At 36.2% G+C, this 21,510-nt stretch overlaps 1 protein-coding gene across 2 annotated transcripts in view; it reads left to right on the top strand.

The window, feature by feature from the left end:
- CFAP44 (cilia and flagella associated protein 44) overlaps positions 1-21,510 on the top strand; it is a 134,117-nt gene that overhangs the window by 44,163 nt on the left and 68,444 nt on the right. For both annotated transcript variants that reach the window (XM_081235768.1, XM_081235767.1), the window contains 3 exons: positions 12,238-12,399; positions 13,451-13,678; positions 21,319-21,464. In XM_081235768.1, coding sequence (XP_081091894.1) covers positions 12,238-12,399; positions 13,451-13,678; positions 21,319-21,464 — 536 coding nt within the window. The remainder of the gene's footprint in view (positions 1-12,237; positions 12,400-13,450; positions 13,679-21,318; positions 21,465-21,510) is intronic.

Raw genomic sequence — 21,510 nt, 5'->3', positions numbered from 1 at the left:
ACCTATGGACTATTTAGAAGTATTGATATTTTATTGTTTATTTATTTTTAATCTTTTTTTTTTTGGCTGTATTGGGTCTTCATTGCTGTGCACAGGGTTTCTCTAGTTGTGGCAAGTGGGGACTACTCTTTGTTGTGGTGCGCAGGCTTCTCATTGCAGTGGCTTCTCCTGTTGTGGAGCATGGACTCTAGGCATGTGGGCTCAGTAGTTGCAGCACATGGGCCCTAGAGTTCATGGGCTTCAGTAGTTGCGGTGCGTGGGCTTAGTAGTTGCGGCATGCGGGCTGTAGGGTGCACAGGCTTTAGTAGTTGTGGCTCACGAGCTCTAGAGTGCAGGCTCAGTAGTTGTGGCACACAGGCTTAGTTCTCTGCAACATGTGGGATCTTCCTGGACCAGGGATCGAACCTGTGTCCCCTACATTGGCAGGCAAATTCTTGACCACTGTGCCACAGGGAAATCCTTTATATTTATTATTTAAACTTTATTTTTATTGAAGTATAGTTGATTTACAATATTAGTTTCAGGTGTACAATGTAGTGATTCAATATTTTTATAGATTATACTCTACTTGAATTGATTATAAATTATTGGCTATATTCCCTATGCTGTACAATATATTCATGTAGCTTGTTTATTTTATACATAGTAGTTTGTACCTCTTAATCCCCTACCTGTATCTTGTCCTCCATCTCCATTGGTAACCACTAGTTTGTTCTCTATATCTGTGAGTCTGTTTCTGTTTTGTTATATTCACTAGTTTGTTTCATTTTTTAGATTCCACATATAAGTGATAACATACAGTATTTGTCTGACTTATTTCACTAAGCATGATACCGTTAAGGCCCATCCATGTTGTTGCAAATGCAAAATTTCATTCTTTTTTATGGTTGAGTAATATTCCTGTGTGTGTGTGTGTGTGTACACATACCACATCTTCTTTATCCATTCATTTGTTGATGGACAGGTTGTTGCCATGTCTTAGCTGTTGTAAATAATGCTGCTATGAACATTGGGGTGCACGTATCTTTTCAAATTAGTGTTTTGGGGTTTTGTTTTGTTGGGGATATATACCCAGAAGTAGAATTGCCAGATCATATGGTAGTAATATTTTTAGTTTTTTTAGTAACCTCCATACTGTTTTTTTACAGTAGCTTCATCAATTTACATTCCTACCAACAGTGTACCAGGGTTCCCTTTTCTCCACATCCTCCCCAACACTTATTAATTATGGTCTTTGGGTTGCTAGCCATTCTGGCAGTTGTGGGATGATACCTCACTGTGGGTTTTGATTTTCAGTTCCCTGATGGTTAGTGATGTTGAGCATCTTTTCATGTGCCTCTTGACCATCTGTATGTCTTCTTTTAAAAAATGTCTATTCAGGTCTTCTGACCATTTTTTAAATTGGTTGTTTGTTTGGATATCGAGTTGTAAGAGCTGTTTATATATTTTGGATATTAACCCCTTATGGGTCATGTCATTTGCTAATATTTTCTCTTGTTTAGTAGGTTGTCTTTTTGTCAGTGGTTTACTTTGCTGTGCAAAAGATTAAGTTTAATTAGGTCCCATTTGCTTATTTTTGCTTTTGTTTCCTTTGTTTTAGGAAACAGATCCAAAAAAATATTGTATCATTTTGGTCAAAGAGTGTTCTGCCTATGTGTTCTTCTAGGAGTGTAATGGTTTCTGGTCTTACATTTAGCTCTATAATCCATTTTGTGCTTATTTTTTGTATATGGTGTGAGAAAATGTTCTAGTTTCATTCTCTAACATATAGCTGTCCAGTTTTCCCAGCATCATTTATTGAAGGGACTATTTTCCCCATTGTATATTCTTGCCTCTTATTGTAGATTAATTTTGCCCATAAGTGTGTGGTTTATTTCTGGGCTCTCTATTCTGTTCCATTGATCTATGTGTCTGTTTTTGTGCCAGTACCATACTGTTTTGATTACTGTAGCTTTGTAGTATAGTCTGAAATCAGGGCGTGTGATACCTCCAGGTTTGTTCTTTTTTTTTCAGGATTGCTTTGGCTATTCAGTGTCTTTTATGGTTCCATATAAATTTTAGGATTATTTGTTTTATTTCTGTGAAAAATGCCATCAGTATTTTAATGGGCATTGCATTAAATCTGCAGATTGCCTTAGGTAGTACAGTCATTTTAACAATATTAATTCTTCCAATTCATGAACATGGGGTATTTTTCCATTTCCTTGTATCTTCAACTTCATCAATGTCTTATAGTTTTCAAAGTATAGATCGCCTATCTCCTTGGTTAAATTTATTCCTAGGTATTTTATTCTTTTTCATGTGATTTTAAAAAGGACTGTTTTCTTGCTTTTTCTTTTGGTAGTTCATTATTAGTATATAGAAAAGCAACAAATTTCTGTATATTAATCTTTTTTGCCTTTTTTATTTCTGTTTATTGTAAAGTTTATTTATTTTTACAATTGCTTCCATTTCAACATTTGCAAGGACAACCACAGAAACAAACTTTTTATTAAATTTGTTGTCATATCCTAGTATATGTCTAAATTCTTAGAAAATGTCATTTTATATTTGCAAACATTCACTCTGTTTAAGCATACTTTGGAGTGATTGATATGTTCATACATGTAAAATAGATTCTAGGTAATCAAGACCTAAAGCATCAGACAATCAGGAACAAAAGTTTGCAAATTAGCCTCGAATAAGATGTTTATAAATAAGTATTTTATCAGTCTGGCATTCTGCTATAACAGAATACCGTATACTAGGTGCCTTAAACAACAAACATTTATTTCTCACTGTTCTGGAGGCTGGAAGTCTGAGATCAGCCCCATGGTCAGCATGCTCAGATGCCAGCATGGTCAGATTCATAGTGAGGGCCTTCTACCTGCTTTCCAGATCACTGCCTTCTTGCTGATTCCTCACATGGAGAGAGAGAGAGCTCTGGTCTCTTCATCTTATAAAAGTACTAGCCACATAATGGGGGCTCCACCCTAAGGACCTCATCTAAATCTAATTACCTCCCAAAGCCCCCACCTCCACATAGGGTTTCAACATATGGATTTTGGAGGAACCCAAATATTTAGTCCATAGTAAGTGGCAAGCAGTTATTCCCTAAAAATATTTGATTTCAGCAAGTGTATTTTACTGAAGATCACTTAGGATATGTTGTTAGTATCTAAAATATTTGGGATCCATTATCTAACCTTTCAATATCAGCATCCAACTTGTATCATTTCTTGAATAACAAGACAAGGGTAGACTGATTTTTTTCAATTTTTGAGAGAGATTAATGAATCAAAAAGAATGACAAGATTAATAGTTGCTATATTCTTAAAGTTATGAGAATTAAAATATTCAATATTTTTCATCATGGGGAGAGTATGTTTACTAATTATCAAATTGGAAAATTGAAATGATAAACTTCAGTTCATCCCCAAAATGCATTATTACTCAAGTGATAAAAGCTTAATAAATGTATTTTTTGAGTGCACTACTTGAAAATTTGAAAAAAATGCTCTCCTCCCCACAATGAAGGGGCTTTGATTTAGCTAGTTCTTATTGGTAGTTTTTCCAATGTTAGTAACTTTGTCATATAGAGTAATTACAGAGTATAACCAAGTGGGTGACTATTACATTAACTATGATTTCTCAATTGAATCTGTTAATTTAATAAGGAATAAATGTCTAGTTCTTAACAATAACAATGGAGTTCTTCACAAATACCCAGCCAACCCTTGTCAATTAATTTAATTTGCTTAGTGGAATTTAGATGACCTTCATAAAATATCCTCTTGATTTATCTAGTCACGTTGTAAATAAAAAGATTAATCAAGGTGTAATACAAAAGAAAATGAGTTTCCTTTTATAGAATTTCACTTGATTAGAAAAGGAAATAAAATCTATAAAATGTGGTAGAGAAGTATTAAAGCTCCTTATTCCTATAGGGCATATATTCTGCTGCTCTGATTCATTTTGGGGATGAAGTCTATAAATAAATGTATATGTAAACCACAGCATTTTCTCTTTAGATGATTCTAAAGTTTTCTAGTTACCTAGCAAAAATGACATGGCATGCATATATATGTATATATGCATATATGTGTATATACATAATATATGTCATGTTTCTGTATACATATGCATACTGTACATAAATATCAGTCTTCAAAATTTAAATAAATTTACCGGTTGTTGATATACAGCTTTTCATGAAGGAATTTTGTAAGGCAGATTAAAGACAGGAAGAATAGAAACTGCAAAACAGTGCTTCTCTAACATCTTTCATCTCTGAAACATAAACTACATTCAGTCATCAAGGATACAGACCTTCATGAAGGATAGAGAAGTATAATGAAATTGAATTTTCAGGTATTTTAGAATTAACAATGTGATGAGAGTGACTTACTGTGATACTCACACATGATGGATGAAAAATATCTGGTTGAGTTATTACAATTACAGCGATGATTTTGTCATTTTATCACAAAAAATAACCCAACATCTTCCACTTGAATAAGATTACTTAAGAATGTGTGCATAGAACATACAATTGGGTAAGGGTCTGCATTAGCTCATGGAGTACTAGGTGGCTCAATTCAACCTTTTCATGAGGATAAATAAAAGGTTTGACAGAATAACCAAGGCATCTTATTGGTGGTGTGAGATGTAGCACAAGTACTGGGAAAACTTCAAGTACCGAAAGCTGATTCTGCTAAGAGGGCAGGCGTATTCTGATCAAAAGGAAAAAAAGAAAGAAAGAAAAAAAAAGAGCCTCAAAAATTGGCTATCTTTTTGATGTCCTCCTTAGTCTATGGAGACTCATGTTCAAGATGAGGGCATAGCAAAGGAAGAAATTATGACAAACCTTCACTAACTTAAGCTTTTTTTTTTCTTTCTTTTAAGGTTTAAACAAGGAACCAGCTAAAGAATCCATTCTAATTCACTATTTTTTTCTAACTCTCCCTCCATCCAACTCCCTCTCCTCCTTGGCAACCACTAACTAAAGCTTATATCCCCCAAAACTATGTACTAAGATAAAGATGAACCATAAGTTAAATAGCTCTAAAATGCACACTTATGGCCCTGTGTTGGATCACCCAAGTGATTTGGAAATCTTCAAATATTAAAATTGGAATAATGTAGTTCTAGACTAATAGAAACCCCAGAAGACCTCAGGAGAAAGAAACTCTTTCCTCCTCTACAGGGGAAAAATATTCTAACATCAAGTAAAGAAAGGTTGATTGGAAATTCCAATAAATTGTTTCTCTAACATTATTTCCAATGTCTGGATGCATGAAGGGAATAAGCTGATGAGGTCATGTAGAGACATGTGACCTTGATTTATATTTTGGGTATCTATGAGTCAAGATATTCCTTGGTTAAGGAATGTTGTTGCTGCCATTGGCTGTATCAGGCAGACAGACAATTGTTAATGGCTCAAGATTTTATAAAAATATTGATGAACTAGTTGTTGGCCAGGGCATCCAGGGCTAAGATGACTACCAGAAGTATATACAACTATGTTGACCCTTGGGTCCTGACCTTTATCATGGGTGTCTTGGTTAAGGGATATAAAACAGCAACTCTCCAGTGAGTTTATCATGCATGATTGTAGTTGATACCATGTGTACAGTGTATGACTGTATATTAATCTTGTATTTTGCAACTTTATTCTAATACAGACTTCAGGATTTTTTTATATATAGTATCATATCATCTGTAAAAAGTGAGTTTTACTTCTACCCTTCCAATTTGTCTTATTTTTCTTATCTGATTGCTGTGGCTAGGCCTTCCAATACTATGTTAAAAATATTAATAGAATTGGTGAGAGTGGGCATCCTTGTCTTTTTCCCAATTTTAGAGGAAAAGCTTTCAATTTTTCACTATTGAGTATGATGATAGCTCTGTGTTTGTCATAAACGGCCTTTTTTATGTTGAGGTATGTTCCCTCAATGCCAACATTGATAAGTTTTTTTAAAAAATCATGAATGGATGTTGAAATTCGTGAAATGCTTTTTCTGCATCTATTGAGATGATAATGTGATTTTTATCATTCATTTTGTTAATGTGCTGTATCATATTGATTTTTGTGGATATTGAACCATCCTTGCATCTCTGGAATAAATCCCACTTGATCATGATGTATGATCCTTTTTATATATGATCTTTTCTACATATTGCTGAATTTTGTTTTCTAATATTTTGTTGAGAATTTTTGCTATTGACCTGTAATTTTCTTTTTTTTGTAGTATATTTGGTTTTGGTATCAGGGTAATGGTGGCCTCATAGAATGAATTTGGAAGTGTTCCCTCTTCAATTTTTGGAACAGTTTGAGAAGGATAGGTCTTAGATCTTTTTATATATTTGGTAGAATTCCCCTGTGAAGTCATAGACTTTTGTTTGCTGGGAATTTTTTGATTACTAATTCAATTTCACTGCTAGTGATTGGTCTGTTCAAATTGTCTATTTCTTTCTGATTCAGTCTTTGTAGATTGTATGTTTCTAGAAATTAATCCATTTCTTCTAGGTCATCCAATTTGTTGGCATATAACCATTCACAGTATTTTGTTGTGATTTTTTTGTGTCTCTGTGATGTCGGTTGTAATTTCTCCTCTCTCATTTCTTATTTTGTTTATTTGGGTCCTCTTTCTTTTCTTCTAAATGATCCTGGCTAAAAGATAATCAATTTTGTTCATGTTTTGTTAAAAAAACAGCTCTTGGTTTCATTGCTGTTTTCTATTTTTTGGGGTCTCTATTTCCTCTCTGATCTTTATTTCCTTTCTTCTGCTGATTTCTTTTGGCTTTGTTTTCTTTTTCTAATTCCTTTAGGTGGTAGGTTAGGTTACTTGACATTTTTCTTGTTTCTTGAAATAGGCCTGCATCACTATAAACTTCATCTTAGAACTGCTTTTGCTGTGTCCATAGATTTTGGAAAGTTGTGTTTTTATTTCCATTTGTCTCATGATATTTGCTGATTTCCTCTTTGATTTCTTCATTGGCCCTTTGGTTTTTCAGTGGTATGTTGTTTAGTCTCCACATATTTGTGTTTTTGCCATTTTTCTTCATGTAATTGATTTCTAATTTCATACCATGTTGTTGGAAAAAATGCTTGATATCATTTCTATTATTCTATTAAATTTGTTGAGACTTGTTTTGTGGCCTAGCATGTGTTCTGTTCTAGAGAAAGTGCCATGTGCACTTGAGAATAATATGTATTCTGCAGTTTGGGGATGGAATGTTCTATAGTTATCTATTAAGTCCAACTGGTCTAATGTGTCATTAAAAACCACCACTTCCTTATTGATTTTCTGTCTGGATGATCTGTCCATTGACATTAGTGGGGTGTTAAAGTTCCCCTACTATTATTTTATTATTGTCAACTTTTTCCTTCATGTCTGTTAATATTTGCCTTATATGTTTATGTGCTCCTATATTAGGTGCATATGTTTTTTAAAAACATTTTTAAAATATTTATTTATTTATTTGCTTGTGCCAGGTCTTAGTTGAAGCATGCAGGATCTTTAGTTGCGGCCTGCAGGAACTTCACTGTGGCATGTGGGATCTGGTTCTCTGAGCAGGGATTGAACCTGGGCCCCCTACATTGGGAGTGCGGAGCTTAAGCTGCTGGACCACCAGGGAAGTCCCAGATGCATATATGTTAATGAATGTTATATTATTTTCTTGTATTGATCCCTTTATCACTGCATAATGCCCTTCTTTGTCTTTTGTATAAAATTTGTTTTAAGGTCTACTTTGTCCTATATGAGTATTGCTACCCCAGCTTTTTTGTCATTTCCATTTGCATGAAATATATTTTTCCCTCCCCTTATTTTCAGTCTCTGTGTGTCTTTAGCTTTGAAGTGAGTCTTTTGTAAGCAGCATATGGATGGGTCTTTTTTTTTTTTAAATCCAATGAGCCACCCATAATTCTTTGTTGAAGTATTTGGTCCATTGACATTTAAAGTAATTATTTATAGGCATGTACTTATTGCTATTTTGTTACTTGTTTTCTGGCTGTTTTTGTAGTTCTTCTGTGTTCTTTTAGTTTCTTCACTTGTGGTTCATCCTGTTTGGGAATCTCTGTGCTTCCTGTACCTGGATATCTATTTCCTTCTGCAGGTTTGGGAAGTTTTCAGCCATAATTTCATCAGATAGATTTTCAACCCCTTTCTCTCTTTCTCTTCTCCTTCTGGGATCTCTATAATGGGAATGTTGGTATGCTTGATGGTGTCCCAGAGGTCCCTTAAACTATCCTCATTTTTAAAATTTGTTTTTCTTTTTGCTATTCTGATTGAGTGATTTCCATTATTCTACCTTCAAGATCACTTATGCTTTCTTCTGTATCACTTAGTTTGCTCTAATTCCTTCTAGTGTGTTTTTCATTTGTTACTGTATTCTTCAGCTCTGAATTATTTTTTATATTTTTCTAGTTTTTGTTAAAATTCTCATGTGTTCATCTATTCTTTTTTCAAATCCAGTTAGCATACTTATTACTAATGCTTTGAGCTCTTTATCTGGTAAATTTTTTCTGTTTCATTAATTGTTTTTTTTAAGGGTTTTTTCCCTTGTTCTTTTGTTTGTAACAAATTCCTCTGTCCTCTCATTTTGTTTAACTTTCTCTGTCTCCTACTTTTTCCAAAATTTCACACTGGTTTTTTCTGTCATATAAATGACAGATCTTCCATATTTTCTAGCTTAAAAAAAAATCTCTCCAGGCTGTATTTTACAGATTTCTTCTCATATTTTCTACTGACTAGTAATCTCTTCAGTTATCTGGTGTTAAAGCCATCCTTTGTGATCTTATTTTCAACTTCTGTTTTTTTTAGTTCTTGAAGTTTTATTTAGTTGTTTTTCATATTTGTTTTGTTAGTTTTATATTTTTTTGTTCCCTGTGGATACTTCTATATTCCTTTAAATATAGTAAGCATAATTGTTTTTTGGACTGAGTCTGATCATTTCAACATCTGAAGTCTTTATAGGTTTTTTTGGTATTTGTTTTGTTGACTCTCACTTCTAATGTCTTATTTCTAATGTGTCTGGTTATTTTATCTTCATGGATATGGATTGACCATATCTTCACTGAATGAATGAATGAATACCCTTTTCCGTATTCGAAAAAATTCTATTCTGAGGAGAAAAGTGTGAAAGGATACACATCAACTTCTTAACATTCATTATATCTGTTTGGGGTCAGGGAGAGAAGTATAATAGTTAACTTTTATTTCATTTGTGGCAATATTTATTACTTTTATGACTTGACTCATAAAATAGAAACACAGCTCCTCTGAGGCTCTTGTATCTTGGCTATATCACCTTCTGTCTTTTTATATTGCTGTTATCTTCTGACCACCTGGTCAAGCCTGCCCCTTTATTAAAATTTTGAGAATATGGTTATCTTTCTCTTTATCCAGAGTGTAAACAATTATACTGAATGATATTAACACCATGTGCCTAGTCAATCAAATCACATCAGCCTTTGAACTTCTTGACCTCTTCATTTCCCATGACCTTTACAGTTTATCCACACACATTCACAGCCACCCACTGGGCACTATTACCACCAGTTTATTAGTTTACTAGGACTTCCATAACAAAATACCACAGTCTGGGTGGCTTAAGGAACAGGAATTTATTTTCTCACAGTTCTTTAGGCTAGAAGTTTAAGATCAAGGTGCTGACAGGTTTGATTTCTTCTGAGACCTCTCTCCTTGGCTTGCAGGTGGCCACCTTCTCACTGTGTCCTCACATGATTGTCCCTCTGTCCTAATCTCCCCTTCTTATAAGGACACCAGTCCTATTGGATTAGGACCCACCCTAACAACTGTATTGTAACATAATTACCTGCTTAAAGGCCCCATCTCCAAATACAGTCACATTCTGACATACTGGGGGTTAGGACTTCTGCATAAGAATTTGGGGGGACATGATTCAGACTACAATGTCTTGTAAGAACTCAACTTTAAAAGTCTACTATTCAGATATCTCACATTCTAACCTCAACCTCTCTCCTATCCAGCCTGTTAACTTAGCTACTTCTGCTCTACTTGTTCTCTGAAGTCACAGGCACCCCTTGTTCATTCACCATTTGCTTTCCCTCACTCATTAGTCCACTCTTGTCTTAAGTTCCCCCTATATCCAGCTTAAATATCATGATTCTTTTCAGTAGGGTTCAATAGCACTCTTTCAATGCATTGAGCTCCCTTCTCTTTTTTTTCATACACTTCTGGCAAAAATCCATCCCTGAATGCCCCCAACTGCTTTATATTTGCCTACAGTGATTACCAAGGGCAGCTGGAGATAGTCATACATCAGAGAAGATTAGCTTCTCCATATTTTAGTGACTCAAATGGCCTCAACACAATTCATGGTATGGCTTAGCAATCCTATGACATTGTTCTTATCAACTCTCTTTCACCCACAATGAACACTTAAAAACTCCCCCTCTCCTCAAAGCTTCAAGCCTCCCACTAGCTCGCTCACTCTCATTCTCAGCATCACTTATTTCATAGAGTAGGAGCCCTCTGCCAGGAACTCCTTTACCTTCCCACTACCAAACGTAAAATCCTTTTACCTCTTCATGTACCTGCTCCTCTTCCCTTTTTTTTTTTTTTTACAATAGAGGTGCTGTATGCCTTCCTACTTGAGGCCAATTCTCACTTGTGACCTTTGGATTCTACTCCCACTTTTTTCAATATTTCACACATTTATTTTCTCTTTTCTGTCATATAAATTTAACCTTACCTGTTAAATGGATTATTTCCATTAGTATTTAAATATATTCAAGACTCTCATGTATAAAAAATAAATTCCTTGACTTCATGTTCTCCTCCAGTCACTGCTCCATGTTTCTCCTCCCAATTTTCTTAAGGGGATTGTTTAGTCCCACGAACTGCATTTCCTTACACCTACTCTTTCCTTTACACATTCTTATGAGTTTCTCGTGTCTCATAATTCCACCAGATCAGCTCTTCTAAAGATACCGGTGGTATCCATTTAACAGTTTTAGTTCTTATCTTCTTGCCCTCTTAGCCTCAGTTGACCTAGTTGACACTCACTTCCTCTTTGAAATACCATCTTTGTTTGATTTGGGGGACATTATGCTCTCCTTGTTCCTTCTCTTACATCTTGTCACTCCTTCTCAGTCTCCCTCACTCAGCCGTTGAGTGTTGTTTCCCAAAGGCTCTGTCCCAGTCTCTCTGCTCACTCTGTTCTCTTCACTTAGGTGATACAACCAAGGCCACAACTTTCTTAAAAGCCCAAATGTGCCACAGGATATTTGCACATGGTATGTCCTTTACATAGCATGCTCCCTCAAACCCTCCCCTAAGTCATTATAAAAATATCTTCTACTCATCCTTCACCTTGAGACTTAGGTACCACCTTCTCAGGAAGCCTTGTACAACCTCCTTACTCTTGCGGTACCTCTTCAACACTTATTGCGGTTATAATTTACATTTATTTATATGATTTGTTAAATGACAGGCTCTCCCATTGGAGGTAAGCTTCATAATGGCAGAGATAATCCCTATTTTTCTTATTATAATTTTGCCTCTAGCCCTCTACAAAATTCTGAACACATAATAGGTGTATAATAAGTATAGAATAGAATAACTGAATGAATAAACATTTCGAATAAACATTTTGAATAATGTTTCTGTAGACTATCAAGATGGGGATTTCCCACACATAGTTAAATACATGATTTTGGACTGGACTAGAGAGATTAATCGGGAGTCTAATTGCTTGTGAGTGGTAATGAAGTCTTCATTGGCTATAAGATTTCCCAGGGCATGTTTATGGAGAGAAAGAAGAAGAGGGAAGTGAACAAAAATCTTGGAGCCATCCACATTAAATGAACTCAGGCAGAGAGAGGATGATCCATCAAAGGAGGCTGAGGTGATATATGCCATTCACATACTGCAGATTTTCCTTGGCAGTCCTAATTTTAATATTCTGCCCTTTGGGCTAACATTTCACAACCAAATTTTTGGCTCAGAAAATATGGTGTCTATAAGGGAAATGAATCTAAATCTAATTTTAACACTTATTAATTAATGATATAATTGTGCTAATAATTGTGTATAATGATTAATAAGATTGACTAAGTTCCTCACTGTGGTTATTACTGGTAATAAGTATCTTTTAAAAATGGCTAATATACATAGCAATTATAGTTTCCCTGGTTTAAAATCGTTTTGAACTGTGCTTCTAAAAATTTGCCTAAATGTAAACGATATGTTTTAATTTTCTTTTTAGCCTGAAAGTACTTTACTGATTATTTGTGAGAATGGCTACGTTCTTGAAGCTCCATTTCCAACTATAAAGGAGGAGGAGGAGGACCATGATGTAGTTTCCTATGAAATCAAAGACATGTGTATAAAATGTTTCCATTTCTCAAGTATCAAATCTAAGATTCTGGTATGAAATACCCTTGAAGCATTGACTTCTAATTTTTTTTCTTTCTTAGAATATAAAATATCCTGTGTTAAGTGCTGGGAAAATACGAAGAAGAATAAAACATAGACTTTAAGGAGCTTATTTGGTAGAAAGCAGCTTATTGTATTAGAAGGTGGTAATGAGTAGATATTAAAATCACAGTGCAAAGAAAAGAATTTTAGGGGCACACAGAGGAAAGAATATATGATCCTCATAGAGTGGTGAGAGGAGGTCAAGGATGACTTCATGGAGGTGATATTTAGTATTTAAAGAATGGGAAGGATTTTGACAGGTTGAAAATGAGGAGGAAGGCAATAAAAGCTGGGAGAACATCCTGAGGGAAGGCAGAGTTGCAAGAGTTTTGGTGTCTTTGAGAAATGAAGAATGGACCATGAGGCAGAGGGATGCAATTTGTGGAGCAGTGTGACAGGAGTCTGTGACCACCACATGGAACCCCTTAAATATTAGCCAAGATGTTTTAATTTAATTTTTGGGTCGTTGGAATCCATTTTGAATTTTTGAGGAGGAGATTGATGTGATGAGATCATATAAATTTGGAAGTTAATTCTAAGAGGTAAATGGAATAAAGAGGTAAAAGATGGGAGGTAGGGATGCCAGTGCTAGGGGGCTTTTGCAATAGCCAGTTGATAGAGGCTGAGGGCCTAAATCACTGTACCGCTAAAGATAGAAACAGCTTCCCCCGTGGACTATTTCAGTCCACCAAATTCATGGATTGACAGTGATAGGCTCTGAGAGAAGCTATATTTAACTTCTCTATTAGGAAAAAAAAGGCAAAATAATTTCTGTAAAACCAGGATCAATAGGAGTTATGCAGAAAGTCATTCCAATGTTTTGAAAATTTTAACAATAAAAATATATTCCCAACTTGATAATAATCTTTAAATGACATTATTTGTTACATTAGAGCTGTGAATTTTTCTAGGACTCTATCTTCCTCCTACTTTCTTTAATAATAGTGTGAATGAATGAATGAATTACAGTTTTTTTAATCCCAATATCTCTTTTGCACAAGAGATTAATAGAAATTGCAAAGAGAAAGAAACAAAAGGAGTTGAAGGAGAAGGAAAAGAAAGAAAGGAGGAAAAGCCTAGAAGCAGAGATGGGAGAAGATGGAGAAAGGGAACTCCAGGGGGAAGAGGAGGAGGAGGAGGAACCGTTACCCGAAATCTTTATTCCTTTAACCCCCTGTCACATCCTCTGTGGATTTTACTCTGGGCCAGGGAAGTTCTGGGTTTCTTTGGTAAGTAATAATGTAATAAATTTTTATCTCAACCCTAATCTAATTATAGGTATTATTTTCCATCACTTTCTTAATTCCTTACTCTATGGTAAGACTTCAGCTATTAACTACTACCGAAGGTGTGAATTTTGATGAATGAATGTGAGTTTGTTTTTATATCATCTTAATATGTTTTATATGTCTACTTATTGTATCTGTTATCTATGACAGTCACACGTTTCAGAAGGTCAAAGGGGAGGAGAATTAAAGGTAGAAGGGCAAAGGGCTAAGGGGTTTTCCAGCCGTGTTTGTCGTTTTAAAATTTTGAATATGATGGCAGCACAGTCCACTAGACTTTTGCTTACATTTCATTATCTACAACTATGCTGTGTGGCTGCATGGAAGTCTGGGAAAGTGACTGTTTTTAGATGGTCACCTTGCCACCCTGAGTGAAATTGGGACTTGGCTAATAAGGAAGAAGAGAAAAATGTGAGACAAGTACCTGCGAACGTTACAATAATGTGACAATTACATCCCCTAATTATATATTTTCTACTCTTATAAAATATTTTATTGATCTATTGCAAAGCAAGATTTCCTTCATTATGAATTTGTCACAAATTTCAATTCCATTCACCAAAAAAGTAGTCTTTCACATATACTTTTATGTCAATTGTTATCTCTAATTCATAAGTGGTATGAGATCTTTGGCCAGGCCAGGAGACTGCCTAACGGAGTACTGTTGCTATAAGGAGTGATGAGAGTTAACTCCACTCCTCTTCAACATTTCTTAGAAATACATCTTTGATAGCAACTTCTAAGGAGACAAGCAGCAAGAAGGATAGAAAGTAGTGATGGAGGCACCTTAGGATTCCATGTATTAGTGCCTTGACATTTTATCTTCTGTGCTTTATGAAACAGTTATCGATGGCTACTGTTGTGTGGGGTTCACGGGGTAAAGGAATAATTAAGACATGATCCTGCCTTCTGAAAGTTCCCTCATATCATGAGGGAGAGAGGCACAGAAACAACTGTACAGTAATATAATGGAGTTCTAGTGTCCTTGAAACATATGCAAGAATTATTAATTATTTGACAAACATATTTAATGCTTACCTTTAGGGGTGCCAGATAAGTATTACATGGGACATACTTATACTAAAAACATATTTGTTGTTTATCTGAAATTCAAATTAACTGTGCATCCTGCATTTAAAAACTTTTTTCCTGGTTTTACTGAGATATAATTGACATGCAGCATTGTATAATTTAAGGTATATAGCATAATGATTTGACTTGCATGTATCATGAAATGATTACCACAATAAGCTTAGTTAACATTCATTCTGTATTTTTATTTGCTAAATCTGGAAACCTGCTTATTCTATACCAGGCACCATTCTAAGTGACCATCCTATAAAATAAGCGCTCTTCATAATTTGCATTTTACATAAGAAGAAACCAAGGAGTGGAGAGGTTAGGTAACTTATCTGAGGTTGTATAATTAATGAGGGGGTGGAACCAGGATCTGGACTCAGGCAGTCTGGATCTAGAGTCCACGCTCTTAACCATTAAACTACACCAGCATACAAGGTCAAGGCATAGTTCAGAAGAAGTGACACTAACCCTGCTTGACTCAACTGTTTGCCAACTCTGTGCCTGCATCCAAGCCGGTGCTGCAGAAAACCAGTCTCATTTTGAAGGCACGACCACAGTTCTCAAATCAGTACTCACAGTGCAGGCTGGTTCTACTGCCCAGCCATGTTCACTTTCCCACTTTCCAACTTATTGCTTTAATTCTTCTCCCATCAATCATTTTGTACCTTCCCTCAATTTCTAATGATAACCTTATCTCACATTTCTTTTTTCTTTTTCTTTTTTTCTTTTTTTGCCCCTCTGAGCGTCTTACAGGATCTTAGTTCCCTGACCAGGGGTTGAACCCCGGGCCCCGGCAGTGAAAGTGCAGAGTCCTAACCACTGGACCACCAAGGAATTCCCATCTCACATTTCACTGAGAAAATAAAAACAATCAGATGGAATTCCCTTATCTTGTCTTAATGAGATCTAATGTCCTATGGAGATCCATACAAGTTTGTCTGCTACTGTTAACAGTTGGTGAATGGTCCCCTGCAACTTTCCAAGGACACTATTCCAAATGGCCTCTTGATCCCATCTCCTCTCACTTTCTCAAAGATTTTACTCCTGAAGTAAACTAGCTGGTCTCCTGTATCTTCAACCTCTCTCTGTTTACTCAGTTCTTATCGTCAGCACATAAACATGCTCCTAGTACTTGAATTTTTTTTCTTTCACATCTCTTTTCTTCTCATCCACTGCTCCTTTATAGGAGAACTTGAAAGAGTTGTCTGTAGTCACTGGCTTCATTTCTTCACCTCCTATTTGGTTTTTAACACATTCCAGTCAGGTTTCTAGCTCCACCACTTCAAGTCATCAAAGATTTTCCTACTGCCAAGCTCAGTGGTCACTTCTCTGTCCATTTGACCTCTCCGAAACATTTGATAAAGTTAATCCTCCATTCTTCTTAAAGCATTTTCTTTTTTGGCTTCCATGACACCACCATCTGCTGGCCACTCCTTTTTAGCCTCTTTTGCTGGCTTCTTATATGTTGAACTAGCTTTGAACTTTGAAGTACTTTAGGATGTGGTCTTGGGTGCCCTCCTTCTTGCTAGATGATTTTATCTGGTCCCAAGATTTTAAATATCAAATATATGCCAATAAATTTCATTTGTATCTCTAGTCTTGACCTCTCCTCTCATATTAGGACTTGTATGTCCAACTTGACATCACTACTTGGCACCTCAAAATGGACATTTCCAAAATATAACTTTTTAAAAAATATTTATTTTTATTTTGGCTGCTCTGGGTTTTAGTCATGGAACATGGAATCTTTAGTTGTGGCATGTGGGATCTTTAGTTGCAGCATGTGGGATCTTTAGTTGCGGCATGTGGACTTCTTAGTTGTGGTGTGTGGACTTCTTAGTTGCGGCATGCATGCAGGATCTAGTTCCCCAACCAGGGATCGAACCTGGGCCCCCTGCATTGGGAGCACAGAGTCTTACCCACTGTACCACCAGGGAAATCCCCAAAATATAACTTTTTTTTTTTTTAATATATGTGTTGTTGTTTTTTTTAATTTATTTAATTTATTTATGGCTGTGTTGGGTCTTTGTTTCTGTGCGAGGGCTTTCTCTAGTTGTGGCAAGTGGAGGCCACTCTTCATTGCGGTGCGCGGGCCTCTCACTATTTTGGCCCCTCTTGTTGCGGAGCACAGGCTCCAGACGCGCAGGCTCAGTAATTGTGGCTCACGGGCCCAGTTGCTCCGCGGCATGTGGGATCTTCCCAGACCAGGGCTCGAACCCGTGTCCCCTGCATCGGCAGGCAGACTCTCAACCACTGCGCCACCAGGGAAGCCCCCAAAATATAACTTTTAAATCACACTTGCCCTGTGCAAACCTGCTCCATCTCCATCTCAGTAAATGGGACAACCATCCATCCAGTTACTAAGCCAAAACTCTGAGAGTTGTTAATGATTCTTTTCTTTCCTCTATCTTTGATATTCTTATTTCAAAGTATGTCTTTTGTAAGCAGTATATGGCTAGGCTTTTCTTTTTAATCCTGTAGTAAAATCTTTATTTTAATAGAACACTGTGTCCTTTTATATTTAATGTAATGGCTAATATATTTTAGATTAAATCTACCATCTTATTATTTCTGTTTATCACACCAATTCTACGTTTGGTTTTTCACCTTCTATCAGATGATTAGGTAGTTTTTCCCCCAGTTTTCCTCCTCTATTAGGTTATTAGTTATACATTTTTTTTTACTATTTTGTTTTTAGTGGTGATGCTAAAGGTCATAGTATATATCCTTAACTTAATATAATTTGATACAAATTTATTCTTTTACTAGCCCTAGAGAAAAAAGATCTTAGGGCACTTTAGTGTTGTGTATCCTCCCCCTCACCTCATTGTCACATTTTATATACACACACACACACACACACACACACACACGTATATGTATATATAAGTTTGGGGGAGGGTTTGCCTTATAGTGCCTATTTTGCCTTTAAACTTTTAGTTCTTCTGTATATTTTCTTTTTAAAACTTTGATATCTTATCATCTTTTGTCTTCCATTCTGCCATCTATATCTTTTTTTTTTTAATTTATTTTTGGCTACATTGGGTTTTTGTAGCTGTGTGGGGGCTACTCTTTGTTGCAGTGCGTGGGCTTCTCGTTGTGGTGGCTTCTCTGTTGCAGAGCATATCCTCTAGGTGCGCAGGCTTCAGTAGTTGTGGCACACAGGCTCAGTAGTTGTGGCTTGCGGGCTCTAGAACACAGGCTCAGTAGTTGTGGTGCATGGGCTTAGTTGCTCCGCGGCATGTGGGATCTTCCTGGACCAGGGATCGAACCTGTGTCCCCTGCATTGGCAGGTGGATTCTTAACCACTGTGCTACCAGGGAAACCCTATGTACATCTTTGTATTGTTATTTTTTGTAACCTATGCATCATTTTTCTTGTTGCTTTGAAGATTTTGTGTTAAAAGGTGTAACTTCTTTACTTTTTTATTGAAGTACAGTTGATTTACAGTGTTGTGCCAGTCTGCTGTACAGCAATGTGACTCAGTTACATACATGCAGACTTTTTTTTTCATATCCTTTTCCATTATGGTTTATCACAGGATATTGAATATAGTTCCCTGTGCTATACAGTAGGACCTTGTTGTTTTTCCATCCTATATATAAAAGTTTACATCTGCTAAGCCCACACTCCCAGTCCTTCCCTCTCCCACCCTCCTCCCCCTTGGCAACTACAAGTCTGAACTCTATGTCTGTGAGTCTGTCTCTGTTTTGTAGCTAGGTTCATTTGTGCCATATTTTAGATTCCACATATAAGTGATATTGTATGGTATTTTTCTTTTTTTGACTTCAGTTAGTATGATAATCTCTAGTTTCATCCATGTTGCTGTAAATGGCATTATTTCATTCTTTTTTATGGCCGAGTAGTATTCCACTGTATATATGTACTACGTCTTCTTTATCCATTCATCTGTCAGTGGACATTTAGGTTGTTTCCATGTTTGGGCTATTGTGAATAGTGCTGCTATGAACATAGGGGTGCATGTATCTTTTTTTTTTTTTTTTTTTTGCTGTATGTGGGCCTCTCACTGTTGTGGCCTCTCCCGTTGTGGAGCACAGGCTCCGGACGCACAGGCTCAGCGGCCATGGCTCACGGGCCCAGCCACTCCACGGCATGTGGGATCTTCCCGGACCGGGGCACGAACCCGTGTCCCCTGCATCGGCAGGCGGACTCTCAACCACTGCGCCACCAGGGAAGCCCCTATCTTTTGAATTATAGTATTGTCTGTGTATATGCCCAGGAGTGGGATTGCTGGATCATATGGTAATTATATTTTTAGTTTTCTGAGCAACCTCCATACTGTTTTCCATAGTGGCTGCCCCAACTTACATTTCCACCAACAGTGTAGGAGGTTCCCTTCTCTCCACACCCTCTCTAGCATTTGTTATTCGTAGACTTTTTAATGATGGCCATTCTGACAGGTGTGAGGTGGTACCTCATTGTAGTTTTGATTTACATTTCTCTAGTAATTAGTGATGTTGAGCATATTTTTATGTGCCTGTTAGCCATCTGTGTGTCTTCTTTAGAGAAATGTCTATTTAGGTCTTCTGCCCATTTTTTGATTGAGTTGTTTGTTTTTTTGTTGTTGAGTTGTATGAGCTGTTTGTATAGTTTGGAGATTAAGCCCTTGTCTGTCACATCATTTGCAAATATTTTCTCCCATTCCATAGGTTGTCTTTTTTTTTTATGGTTTCCTTTGTTGTGCAAAAGCTTATAAGTTTGATTAGGTCCCATTTGTTTATTTTTGTTTTTATTTCTGTCAACTTGGGAGACTGACCTAAGAAAACATTGGTATGATTTATGTCAGAATGTTTTGCTTATGGTCTCTTCTAGGAGTTTTATGGTGTAATGTTAAAAGGTGTAAATTCTTCATATATCTTGCTTGTGGGTCATTGCATTTCTTGTACTTCAACACATTTGTATTCAGTTTTAGAAAATTATCAGACATTTATCGACCACAATACTGCTTCTGGTCCATCTTTTAGTCTCTTCTTGTGGGATTCTAATTTTGTGTATATTAATCATTATCATTATGTCCCATGTAGCTCTTATACTCCTTTTTAAAAATTTTTACATCTGTATTTTCTCTCTCCTGCCTTACTCTATTTTTTCTGATTCTGTTCCAGCTTCATAACTCTAGTTTTAGCTGTGTCTAGTTGCTTTTAAACCAATCTATTGAATTCTAATTTTTTTCATTTTATTTTTCAGTTCTAAAATTTTTATTTTTTCCATTATCTACTTTTTTATAGATCCTAGTTGACTTCTTTCTGTATTGCCTTCAAAGGCCTTAAATATATTAATCAGAGTTATTTTGAAGTCCATTTTGAAAACACCTCTATCACTATTTCTTGTACTTTTGTTTCTTTGGTCTGCTTTTTCTTTTGATTTTCAATCAAGACTTTTCTTTGTTAGTATACCTAGTTGTTTTTTTTTTTAATTGAATGCTGGATCTTGTCTGTGAAAAACTTTAGCATCAACTTGAGTCTCTGTTATATTGTTATTGTCTCCTGAAATTTATTTTTAGTTCTGGAAAGCAACTATAAATCCTAGATCAGTTTCATCCAGTCAGTGATTGAGATGACTTGAAATTAGGTTTTACTTCCTACGAGGGCCAGTCTATTTCTGGTTTATCCATACATGTGGGATATAGTGCTCCAGGGTTGCAATGGAAAGCCCAGTGGAAGGTGTGTTTACAATGGCTCCTTCTTCTTGGAGGACCCTGGGAATCCTTTGCCTTTCCCTAAGCCCATGACATTACAGATTGCTCTGCTCAATTTCTTAACCTCTTAGCTGCCACTTTCAGAACTGGCAGTTGCCTTAGGGAGAAAAAAATCTCCTGGACTGGAAATCTCTGAAAACCATGATCTACAAAACTCTATTGTTAAATACTGCTTATGCCGAATAATCCTTAAAATAAAATGGAATTCAGTATGTAGATAGAAATGATATCTCTCATGTATTGTCTTTTTAAAATATTTATTTATTTTGGCTGTGTCGGATCTTTTTTGCAGCATGTGGGATCTTTCATTGCAGTGCATGGGCTCTTCCTTGCGGCACGTGAGCTCAGTAGTTGCAGTGCACGAGCTCCAGAGTGCATGCGCTCTGTAGTTGTGGGTGCATGGGCTCTCTAGTTGAGGTGCATGAGCTTAGTTGCCCCTTGGCACGTGGATCCTTGTTCCCCAACAAGGTATCAAACCCACGTCCCCTGCATTGGGAGGTGGATACTTAACCACTGGACCACAAGGGAAGTCCCTCTTGTATTGTCTTTTAAGTAGGAACAAATCATTGTAAAGTGTTTTATTTTTATAATTATGTAGTTGCATATAAATGAATAATAGGTTTTATAAAGCATCTCAATCTGTAACCATAGAAATCATACAAAAGTATATGTTTTAAGACACCTATTTTATGTGTTAAAATTTGAAATAATCAAAAACTCCTCATGTGGTCATAGGTTTCTTATATTCAGGTACTACCTTCTGTGTTATTTATCTCTTTTCCAGGGTGGCTATGATTCTGGTTTTCTATATCACTGTGAGTTTCCCCCATATGACAAAAGCAGTGATATCACAGAAAAGAAAGATGAACCTTTTGATTTCCGTCTTCTTGAGGATACAGAGAATAATCCCATCACAACTATCACTTTCAGGTGACCAGAATTTCAGAAAGCTTTAAAGAAACTATATCCCATTACT

This window comes from Mesoplodon bidens (genome assembly GCF_964165515.1).
Source record: "Mesoplodon bidens genome assembly, chromosome: 5".
Lineage (NCBI taxonomy): Eukaryota > Metazoa > Chordata > Mammalia > Artiodactyla > Ziphiidae > Mesoplodon > Mesoplodon bidens.
Note: the sequence above shows the minus strand (reverse complement) of the source record. Positions and strands in the feature narration are given on the sequence as shown.